The 10,899-nt window shown below is 62.5% G+C and overlaps 2 protein-coding genes across 2 annotated transcripts; one reads left to right on the top strand and one right to left on the bottom strand.

Annotated features, from left to right (window-relative positions):
* Nucleotides 1-157: 157 nt before the first annotated feature.
* MNEG_1955 (hypothetical protein) lies at nucleotides 158-3,982 on the bottom strand (the record flags this gene model as incomplete). Its single annotated transcript, XM_014049564.1, has 6 exons — nucleotides 158-466; nucleotides 740-861; nucleotides 1,152-1,564; nucleotides 1,784-1,967; nucleotides 2,155-2,213; nucleotides 3,588-3,982. 6 exons carry the CDS (start codon nucleotides 3,980-3,982, stop codon nucleotides 158-160), a joined length of 1,482 nt encoding a protein of 493 aa, XP_013905018.1.
* A 2,254-nt stretch (nucleotides 3,983-6,236) lies between these two features.
* MNEG_1954 (hypothetical protein) lies at nucleotides 6,237-10,386 on the top strand (the record flags this gene model as incomplete). The annotated part of the gene is made up of 8 exons (XM_014049563.1): nucleotides 6,237-6,337; nucleotides 6,683-6,792; nucleotides 7,003-7,331; nucleotides 7,606-8,172; nucleotides 8,563-8,708; nucleotides 8,999-9,188; nucleotides 9,492-10,076; nucleotides 10,297-10,386. 8 exons carry the CDS (start codon nucleotides 6,237-6,239, stop codon nucleotides 10,384-10,386), a joined length of 2,118 nt encoding a protein of 705 aa, XP_013905017.1.
* Nucleotides 10,387-10,899: the final 513 nt, after the last annotated feature.

Raw genomic sequence — 10,899 nt, 5'->3', positions numbered from 1 at the left:
TATTTACATTTATTGACAAGCAAAAACGGTGACTGTTCCCGCACTTGGTTGTCGAAGGAGCTGTAGGCAGCCTGTAGAGCAGCCCCCACATGGCACAATATACAGCGAAGCGAGCTGGCAAATGGGGCGTGCAGCGGCACGCCATGCCCGCCCCAATCTACAACGCCAGCAGCGGCGTGCTCCGCCCTCGCACCTCGCTGCTGCCCTGCCGCCCGAGCTCAGGCTCCACCTCACACTGCGCCGCCGCCGCTGCTGCGGCTGCCGCCTGCTGCTGCTCCCGCTCCGCCTCCTGCTGCCGCCGCCGCGCCGCCTCGACCAAGTCCGACGGCAGGCGCTTGACCAACAGCCAGCAGCGGTTGGGGGGCCGTCCGTTGAGGTAGGGCGCCCAGGGGGCTTCGAGTGCCACGCGCCTGTAGCCCAGCTCCCGGTACAGCTGCCAGGCCGCCTGATTCTCCTGGTCGCAGTGCTGCAATGGCGGGTGGATGGGCGGCAGAATTGCACAGCAGGACGCAGGTTGGACGCGACATTGATCGCGCGTATGTGTGAGATGGACAACCAAGGAGAGCGGGTGGCCGTGCATGAAGGGATGTCAAAGGCCTCTGCAATTGGTCTTTACAGCTGCTGCTGCTGCTGCTCCTGCTATGACCGCGATGGATCCGGCCTGCAGGACCCCGCTGCTGCTCCTGCTATGACCGCGATGGATCCGGCCTGCAGGACCCAGTCTCCTCGGGCGGCGTACCAGGGATACGCATCGGAAGCCCCACTCGGCAGCGGTCGCCTCCGCCTCGGCCATCAGTCGCCGCGCGATGCCCCGCCGCCGCGCCGTGCTGCTGACTGCCACGTTGCTCAGGTAGCAGATGCCTGTTGGATTGAATGATGAATTGTCACAAGACTGCCACAACAGGCGCATGGGAACAAACAGCAGGGCAGCCGATGTGCGCCTCACAAGGACGGAAGGTCTGCCCGCTGCAATCCACCTGTCCGCCGCTGCCGCCGCAGCCCTCAACATTCCGACATATGCAGCTGCGCGCTCCGCTGCTACCACCCTCCGCAGCAGGCCGCAGACAGCGCTGCTGCGGTGGCCGTCCGGCCGCCCGTGCGGGTGGGCACATAGCCGCATGCACGCCCCCTTCGCCCCGGGTCCTGCTCACCCTCGCGCCGTATCCAGCCGATGGCGCCGTCCCGCTGCGCGTTCAGCGTCTTTGGCGGCACGACGTCCCCAAACGAGTCCAGCTGCGCTGCACCCAGCAGCCCGCGCTCCTCGAAGCTCACGCCCAGCGCGCGCCGCACCTCCGAGCGCGCGGCCCACCGCGCGAAGCCGAGAAGCTGCTTTGGGCCCTTCCACCGCTTGTCAGCGCCGTCCTGGAGGGTGCTGCTGCCGGCGCCCCCGACTGTGCTGGTCCTGTGCACGCCGACACTGGGGGCGCCACCGCCTGCGTCGCCAGAGCCGTCTGCGCTGCTGCTGCTGCTGCTGCTGCTGCTGCTGCTGCTGCTGCTTCTGCTGCTGTTGTCCCCGGCCTCTTCCTCCGCGTGTTCTGGGTCGACCGCCATGAAGCATATCGCCCTGCGTACCGCGCGTCAGGCAAACACGTCGCGCGCGAGCGAGCCAGAACGGCGTGCTGAGCTGCTGCGTCCTTTGGCTGCACAACTGCATGAGCGTTGAATGCCAGCACGCCCGGTGTGGCAGGTACCCACATTCCCACCATGCTGCACGTCCCTCCGAGGCCGCCCCGACCCACAGAAGCCGGGGGCGAGCCCCCTTGCTGCTGCCGTACCAGCGCACCTGCCCATGTGCCGCTGCTCCAGGGCCAGGTTCATCTGCAGCGCGAGGACGCGGTCCACCCGCGAAAGGCTGCCCTTCCAGCCGTCGTGCGGCTGGCCGGGGAAGAACACCGAGCAGTGGAGGTCCGCCAGGGGCCAGAAGTCGCGCGCGCGCGCGGGCCTGACGAGGAACCCCTCGCCGACGCCTGGGGGGCGGGAGGGCGCGGGGGTGAGGGCTAAGGCAGTGCAGTGATGGGCGCCCTCATGTTGCAAGCACTCAGTCCCGAAGCAGGCGAAGCCGTGAGAGATTTGAGGTTCATTTGTGCAAGACAGAGGTCCCCAAAATCTCACCTGAGCTGAGGCTGGAGTCATGGGCACCTGATGCGCACGCACCACTGCGGCTTTGATGCACACCGCCGAGCTCGCTCACGCTGTGGCCGCTGCTGCCCCGGCTAGGCGTGCGTGGCACAAAGCGACGGCCAGCTCTGCTTAATGATGAATGACGATAGGTTATCAACGCATTATTGGAGCGTGATGAAGGCCCGCGCAGGCACGTGCAAGGGGCTGGCATCCTGCGAGATCGCCAACTTGGCCCTTGAAGGGCCGCTTGTCCGACCTCTTGCAAGCCGCTATTACAAGCTAGAAGACGTATGCGATGTTTATGTTGACGTGAGCCACCGCTGTGTAGGAACCACCCGTCCTGCGTGTCCCATGCATCCTTGTCAAGATCCTTGGGCAGCTGTGCAGAGACCTGACCGCCCATAAGGCAGGACACCCCCACACATGCCCGTGGAAAGGAATTGCGTGGGGGATGCGAGCTGGCCGTGTTTATTGTGGCGCATCTGTCCATAATACCGCTGACCTTGGTGGTCTAATTGCTTGCTTCCTCGTCACAACCGCACACTGTTGAGCCAGGACATGAAATTGTCCTTTCATGTGCTGGTATGTGTACGTCTCGCAAGTGGACCCAGTTAGATATGTTTCTGAGCGGCGTTCTGCTTGATGTAAGATAGCGTCAATCAAACCCTATTAGCCACCAAACGAAGAGCCCTTGGTTGCTGCATGGGCAAAGCCGCCAAGCGCCACGGATGCAGTTGCTGCCCTGAACAGCCAAGTTGCCTGTGATGCAGACGCCATGAATGCAGACGATGTAAACAAACATTTGAACGATTTTGGGAGTGTCTATGAACACTGTACTAGCTGTCGCACCTAGCTGGCATTCACGTCACACACAGTCATCGCTACTTGGGAGGCCCAACAGGATGCAGGGTCGCCAGGTGTGGACCACACCACCTGGCATGTGAGCGCACACATCAGCACAATTTGAGAAGCTTCTATATAATGCTTGTCACACGCAGCTTTTATGCAACAAAAGGTTACTCAACAAAGCGGAGCTCAATCAATTGTGTATTATGCAACGAAACAGGCTTCCAAAAGTCAACAGCGTGCTGATTTGTTTCCATGCGCATGACAGCAAGACAACACATGCTTGCAGGCAGGTTGTGCACACCTAGATAGCTAAAAAGCCGCCATTCTTGTGTAGATACCTGCAAGTACCGTAAAAGTAGCATTGTTGCCTGCACGTGTTGTCGGCAGCATAAGCAAGGTGTCTGAAATGACCAGCCAGCACAAGCAAGAGCGGAGATCAATTGTTGTGATGTGCTTAACTATTGATGCGCTTTCGTGTCACCCCCATCACGCAAGGCCCCACAATCAAGAAGCGTCATGGCCTTGCAGGGCCCTGGCAAGAGTTCATGGGAAGCGGCTGGATGTCGCGGGCGCCACCGCTGCTGCCCTGCTGCACCCGCCTGCCGCCTGCCGCCTACCGCCGGCGGTTTGACACCCGCGGAATATATGCTAGTGACACGTTGGCCCGCAATGTGGGAAAGTAGCCCTGGAACACCTTGGTCTGCAGGTCAATTATGGAGCCCGGCGTCAGCCGCACCACATAGTTCTCAGTGTACGCGAAATCGTGCGGCTCGCCCCACGGGTGGTCCTTGTGGGACGCGCGCGAGCTGGCCACTAGGCGCGGCGGCGGGGCGACCGAGGTGTTTGTTAGCGGCCTGAGCTGCTCCATCAGCAGGACGTCACCAAACGCGCTGCAGCAGCCCAGCTCTTGCCATGAGCCGACAAGGCGCACGCTCAGGGTCTGAGCGATGGTCGTGTTGATGTCCTTGGGGGTGTAGAAACACATCAAATCGGTGGTCACCGGCTCCACCATTGCGTCCGACAACGGGGACAGCACCACCGGCTTGGTGCGAGCCGCAAGGTAAACGACCGTTGGAACTGGCGCGCTGCTTGCGCACACGAAACATGACGCATAAACCGCCGCCAGCAGGGCCCACCAGACCGCCATGATGTGCGCACTGCCTATCACCTGCATGGTTGTTGCATGCACACAAGGCCGGCTTGCAAGCCTGAGTGCTTTCCCAGCTAGCGCTTTCCCGCCCCCGCCAAGCGACCAGCCGAGCGCGGGCAGACCGGAGTGCAGGTCGTCTCACGCACCCACGCATCGCAGCAGTGGCCTGCTCTTACCAGTTGAATGCGTTCCCTGACCGACGTCTTGTCTCACTCAAGGTCCCAACCCGTGCTCTTTCCAGTCCTTTCTCGAAAGCAGAACGTGATGACTCAGGTGGCCGTCGCCAATGCTCTACTGTCGGTTGCTTTCTGTATCTTCCTATTTTTACACCGGATGATGCGCCTTGGATGCTGGCCAACGCTTCTGTCACTTCAAACGGAGCCAAGTCAGCGGGGTGCATAGCTTCTTTGCTTTGCTGCTCATTTTTCACCACGCAACCAGGCTCCATCAACCGAACACATGATACTACTTCCGCACTATCACTATTTCATCTTATCGTGTTGAACAACCCGGTGAAAAGCTTTTCGCGCGATCTGGTTACCGCTGCCGGTGACACCGTGCCGTGATTCTAGAGCGGGACAGTTGGTCAATAGGAAAGTGTTTTTACCACCAAACCCGTCCTGAAGGTGGCCGAGATCGTGCGCCATGGCCAGGCGCTCTGTGCCATTGGCGGCGCTTCTGGCCGTTTTGTTGCTTGTTGGTGAGTCTCAGACGTTCATGAGTGGCTTGGGGCATCCAAGGCCCCCACATGGCCCTGGGTGAAGCTGTGCTCGGGCCACATCCTTGGCGGTCTGCCTGGGTGCGTGTGATGGGGGGTGTCACCTATCGCAGCTCCCCAAGCTCCTGGAGGAAGAAGAGCCTCCATGTCAGCCGCAATATTCTGCAGACTCTGCCAAATGCAGCTCAACGCCGCCGCTGGATGGCACAGTGGCTCAGCCCCCGCCAACTGCCATGGTGCAGCTCATACCACATGCTCATGTGCTTCCCCACTCTTGCAATATTGAAAACTATCTGATGCATGCAGCTGGTGGCCTGAAGCCCATCACAGCCCAGAACACAACATCCGCCAGCGACGGAAAGGACACCAAACCGTCCCCAAGTCCAGTGGCTTCGCCTGCGCCTGGGGCTGCTGCTGCCCCAGCACCAGCGCCCTCCCCTCCCCCGGGCCCCGTTGCGGCGCCTGAGCCGCCGCCCCAGCCAGCCCAGACGCCTCCGGCCTCGTCAACAGGTGCGCTCATTCAATAGGTCCGGGCGATGGCGCGTGCATTGTGCCATGGCAGCTCTAATCGCAAGCACTGACCTTCTCCCACCTACACCACTCTGCAAACCCGCACCCGTGATGTGCATCCTTCACCCCCCATGTGCCCGTTTCCCAGCTCCTGAGACTTCTGCCGCACCATCGTCATCGCCGACGTCTTCACCAACGTCTACGCCCGCGCCCAAGAAGTCACCCGCTCCAGCGCCCCAGGCGACGCCTGGGGCGTCGCCCACTGTCGCGCCACAGGCTTCGCCAGGCACCACAGCGGCCCCGTCTGTCACGCCTTCAGCGCCGACCTCCGCTCCCTCGCTGTCGCCCACCCCCAAGCCTTCCCTGTCCCCTGCGGCCGCCACAGCCCCAGCAACCTCGCCAGCCACGCCGCAGACGCAACCTCCGGCCCCATCCCCGAAGCCCTCCGTCAACCCGAGAAGCTCCGTGCCTGGGGCCGCCACCCCCACTCGCAACGGCCCTGGCCCTGGCCCTGTTGCCTCTGGACCAGGCCCCATCCCTCCTGGCCCTGGACCGCGGGCCAAACCTGATCGTTCTGCACCAAACCGCCCGCAGACCGCGGCTGATTTCTTGGATGTGTCGATTCGGTGAGGCACTGTCCTGCGGGTGCAAAGCTGCTCAGTCGCAGAGCAGCACCATGTTACGGATTGAGGAGTCCTTGACAGGGGTTTGACCACCACTGCAGGATGCCGTTCCTGCGTTGTTGACCAGGCCGCGTCTTTGTCAGCGCGTCCCTCTGCTCACCCTTGCCGGCGACCCCCAAAAACCCGCAGCGGCCTCGCCGTCCAGCGCGTGACGACCTGGCTCTGGAGCACCAATGCGCGTGTCATCGGCCCTACAGAGTTTGAGATGCAGTACGACCAGGTGCAGCCCGTGCAGTTTCAGATGGCCGCAAACCGCGGGCGGCCGACAACGGCGCTCATCCTTGGCGGCCAGGTCGTGGTTGAGAAGTGAGTGGTGGTGAGGATTGAATCTGGTGCTTGAAGAGCTTGCCCAGCAGTTTTTGGCACAGGAGGATGGGCAGGGGGACCCAAAGCGCTCTGGCAATCAACACCTCTGTGAGGCACGAGGCGGCGGTCGGGCGGCTGCTGCCTCTGCGCGATGGCCCCAAGCGGCTGCGCCTGCAGCCGTACCCAATTTTTGAAACTCGTCTTGTGTCCTGCAAACCAAGCAAGGCTGGATACACTACGGCTGGGTGCATTGCCGCTTGGCTTAGCTTGCTTTCATTCGCGCTCCACCCAAGCCTCGCATTGAGCCGCACCCAGGAGACTCCTTATTTCCACCCTCCATCACAGCACACGCCCTGCGCTGCCGACATTGCTGGGGCGCACGCGCCTCCAGATCTCCCGTGGCGCAAGGGCCCCCCTGTTTGCGGACATCGAGTGCCCAGGGCTGCTGGTCCCAGGTGCTGGCCTCCTGCTGGGGAATCCAGGTAGGCGCTCTCACAGGCCGGAGCGAAGGTGGGGGTAAACAGTGCGTGCTGGGCACTGCCACTAACATCTCAAGCGTGCGATGCATTGCCTGCAGACAGGGCAAGCCGTACTGGCCCACAGAGTCGGTCTGGTTTCTGATCCAGGCCACTACGCATCGCTGCTCACTCCCCATCGCCAAGCAGGACGCCTAGTGTGCCCCTTCCGCGTGCCTGTCGGTGACGGCGGGGCCGGCGGCGTCCAGGCGCAGGTCTCCCCAAGCTTCCTGGCCGGCGGCGGCGAGGTGGTCAGCAGCGTCCAGCCATTCAACTTTGCACAGGCAGTGGAGGTCGAGCTTGGCCGCTGCGCCAGCCTGCGCGGGGACACGCCGACAGGGAGGGGGCTGGCGGCCTCGAGGTTCCGTGACGGGCAGCGGGTCCAGGCGCCGGGCAACAGGGTGTGCCAGTCTGTGACGTTTGGGTACACCCAGCTGGTGGGGACCTTCCCCATTGATGGGGGCTGCGGCGAGTACCAGGTGAGGGCAACGCGGCGAGGCCGCCCGTGTCGGCCAGGAGCAGGCTGCCGCACGCGCTCCGGCGGGCAGGCAGGCTGGCCCGCTCGGTTGGTGCGATCGTCAGCCTGCCGGCGTGACTCGCGGGTTTGTCCCTTGGTCAGTCAACCTGGAACGCAGCGGCACAGGGCCACCGGCTGTGCCCCTGTGCCAACAAACCTGTTTGGACCGCAGAAACCGGCACAAGTGCGCATCCCTCCTGCGCGCACCGCGATCCACTGCATCAATTTGTTCGCAGGTGCAGCAGTCTATTGCAGTCGACCCCGACGGCCGTTTCCAGAGGCAGCAGCTCTCCACCGCAGGCGCCCGCGTCCGCGTCGTCGGCTGCGAGCGGCCGCCGGCCCTGAGCTTTGCGAGCGCCAGGCTATTCGCGCAGCGCAGATACGCGTGGAAGGTGTCCAAGGCCGCCACCCCCAGGGGCCCGCTCACCACTGCCTGGAACAAGGCGGTGTCAATCAGCTACGACGTCAGGTACGACCGCGCCCTCCTCGGGCTGGGCGGCTTCGGGGTCGACACGACCATCCAGGTGGACAACCCCAACTACTTCCAGCTCAACCTCGGGTACGTCCAGCTGGAGATCGCACAAGGCGCACAGCCGGCCCAGCTCGTGCGCGCCAAGTGCCCTGTTGATGACCAGGGGCGCGTCGTGGTGCCGCCGCGGGCGTCGGTGACGTGCGCGGCTTCGTCGGCGTCGCCGGCCGGCGAGGGGGTTGTCGCACTGCGGGCTCAGGCGTTCCAGCTGGACGGGGCGCAGGTCAGCAGCCCTGTGTCGAGGCTCGACTGGGCGGACGCCGCCGTCAACGAGGTGGGCCAGCCTCGGCAGGCGCGGTCGTGCCTGTGCAGTGAGGGGCTGGCCAGGGCGGGCGTGAGCGAGCGCGCTTGCGGGAGCGATGCATCAAATTAATCATCAAGCGGGGGTGTATATGTGCAGGAGTTTGGGTGGGGGGTGCACACACCCACCTGCCGTGCTCACCGTGCTTTGACCACGCGCCTTCCCTCGGCTTGTGCCCTATGACATCAAGGCACAAGCTCCTAACGAGTCGTGCCCCCTGCATCAAATTTGCCCTGCATCTATACCTCACATTACCTTGGACCCTTGCCGCTCGCAACCCACCATCCCCGCTCACGTCCCCCTTGCCATTTGTTCCAGGTTGGCCGCTGTGCAAAAATCTCGGACACGTTTTCGCGCTCCCAGGCCGACCCCCTGATGGAGCCAAACTCTGTGGAGGGCAACGCGCCGCCACCGGCCGGGCAGGAGCAGCGGGTCTGCAACCCGGCAGTGTTCCGATACACCGCCACCTGGGGCCCGTGGCGCCGCACCGACTGCTCGCTCACTCAGCCGTGAGTGCGCATGTTGGCCCCGTGAACATTTGGCATGAGGTTGTGGACTGGCAGGTTGGCGGCCTAGTCAAGCTGCCGCGCAAGAGCAGCTGCCTAAAAAAGAGCGGTCCGGAGTGGCCGCAGCGTCAGCCTCATGCTGGTCCCTGTGCATCGGCCTTGGCCGCTTTGGCCCTTGGCTTGCTGACTCACAGCCTCACAGCGCGGCTTGACAGGCACCTTGCAATTGGGAACGGCCTCTCTGATATCATCCTGCCCCTTGATATTCCATCCCTGCACACCCCCCCTTCCAGCTACAACTTGGCAACGCTCACTGTGGAGGGCACCAATCAGACCTTCTCAGACTTCTCCCTGGCCTCAATCAACATCACCGGCTGCGCGCCGCCTGCACGCCCCCTGCCAATCGTGAGGATGACGGGCGTAACTAGTGAGAACATCACTGCTGAGTACAGGTGGTCGGTCACCAGGGCTCTGGCACCGCAGGTGTGGGGTTGTTGGGTGTTGGGTGGTCGGTGGTCAGGGGGCTGCGAACATGCGGAATGGTGGGCTCCCGGGTGGATGGCGGTGCACTTGTGACAGTCGCACATGGCCTTCTTTCAGAACTCCTGACTCAAGCACCACTGTGCACGAAGCATCTTAGGAGTTACAGCCCTTGACTGAGCGAGGGCCAGGCCGCACCCCCTCAAGCCCAGCCGCCATGCTGGCCCTTTGTGCAACCCTTGTGCGCCTACGCCCCCTCCACAAATTGCCCGTCAACATGGCCCCACTCCCTTCCCCCTTCTCCAGGTCAAGAGCCTGACCATTGCGGCCAGTGGGTTCAGCAAGGTGGACGTGAGCGTCAGCTACCAGCGCGGCAACGCGGTCAATGTGACAAAATACCTGCTCAAGGGCTTCGTCGTTATCACCAACCCCCAGCGCGCCGGCACCGTGGAAGTCGAGAGGGTCGAGGTCGTCCTCTCCCGCGGCAAGGGGGCGCCGATCACTGTTGTACCCAACTGCCCCAGCGGCGGCAAGAAGTTCTTGCTGCAGCCCAGCCCCAACGCCGGCGTGACCTGCGGCTTCTCTACGCCCTACCCTGACAACCGCGCGTCGATTGCTGCCGCGGTGGTCTACCTGGCCGACAAGCGCAACGCGACGTCCAACGTGCAGCCCTTCACGTTTGCCCAGGCACCCAACACCACTGCCGGCTACTGCGCGTACATCTCCGATACGTTTGCCTGGTCGGCGCCTGCGGGCGTTCCGGCACCCAAGATTGGTGCTGGCGAAAAGGCTCCGGACGCAGCCCAGGCGCTTCGGACGTGCGATCCGCGGACCTTCAAGTACACAGTGCAGTTTGGCGGCTTCACGCGGGACAAGTGCAGCACGTTTGCGGTGAGCTGCCTGCACAAGGATGTTTGGATAACTGATGACAGCGTTCTGTTGGGGGGAAAGGTGCCTGCTTGCAATTGAGGTGTCTGATGTGTGCTGTGTGGTGTTTCTTCCACAGCATCACCGTGACACTGGCAACCCCCTCACACACACATATACACCCGTCGCAATCAATCATCATTGACTGCGCGTGGCTTGTCACAACCTGCGTGCACAACCACAGTTCAAGAGCGACGCGCGGGCCGTGCCCACGTCTGGCTTTGGCGCTGCAGGCGCTTCGACGCTCTCACTTCCGGTCCTATGCAAGCCGTAGGTTGTGAAATACGTTCTGCCAACTGCCTTACTGCCAAGCGCACAAGCTGGGTGCTGCGCCGCCCCAAGCTGCATATGTTGGCGCCTGCCATCTCTTGGCGCTTGCCGTCACATTCGTAGCAGTCTGAGATGCTCATTGCAAGACAGCTCGGGAATCGACCGCTGTGCTCGAGATCTGCTCTGACACCCATGGCCGTCCGTTTGGACTCAAACTAATCAATTTGAAACGGCATATTTGTTGGGTGCATGGTTGATATGTTGCTTGCATCTTTCCCCTTTGTCCTGGTTGCCATGCGCGCCATGCGTGACTCAGCTTGCATAGCAGGAAAGCTGCTGGCATATTGGTACGGGCTGCTGCTTTTCTCTTTTTGGGCTGCGCACATGAGGGCAAGGGGCAGCTGGCTGCTCTGGTGGGCAAAGGGAATAGTTGAGCCAATGGCGACGTGTTTGTGCAACGCAAGTTTCCTTGCATACCTGTCCCACACATACATTCAAGCCTGGGATCATGCCGGGC

This window comes from Monoraphidium neglectum (genome assembly GCF_000611645.1).
Source record: "Monoraphidium neglectum strain SAG 48.87 unplaced genomic scaffold scaffold00209, whole genome shotgun sequence".
Classification (NCBI taxonomy): Eukaryota; Viridiplantae; Chlorophyta; class Chlorophyceae; order Sphaeropleales; family Selenastraceae; genus Monoraphidium; species Monoraphidium neglectum.
Note: the sequence above shows the minus strand (reverse complement) of the source record. Positions and strands in the feature narration are given on the sequence as shown.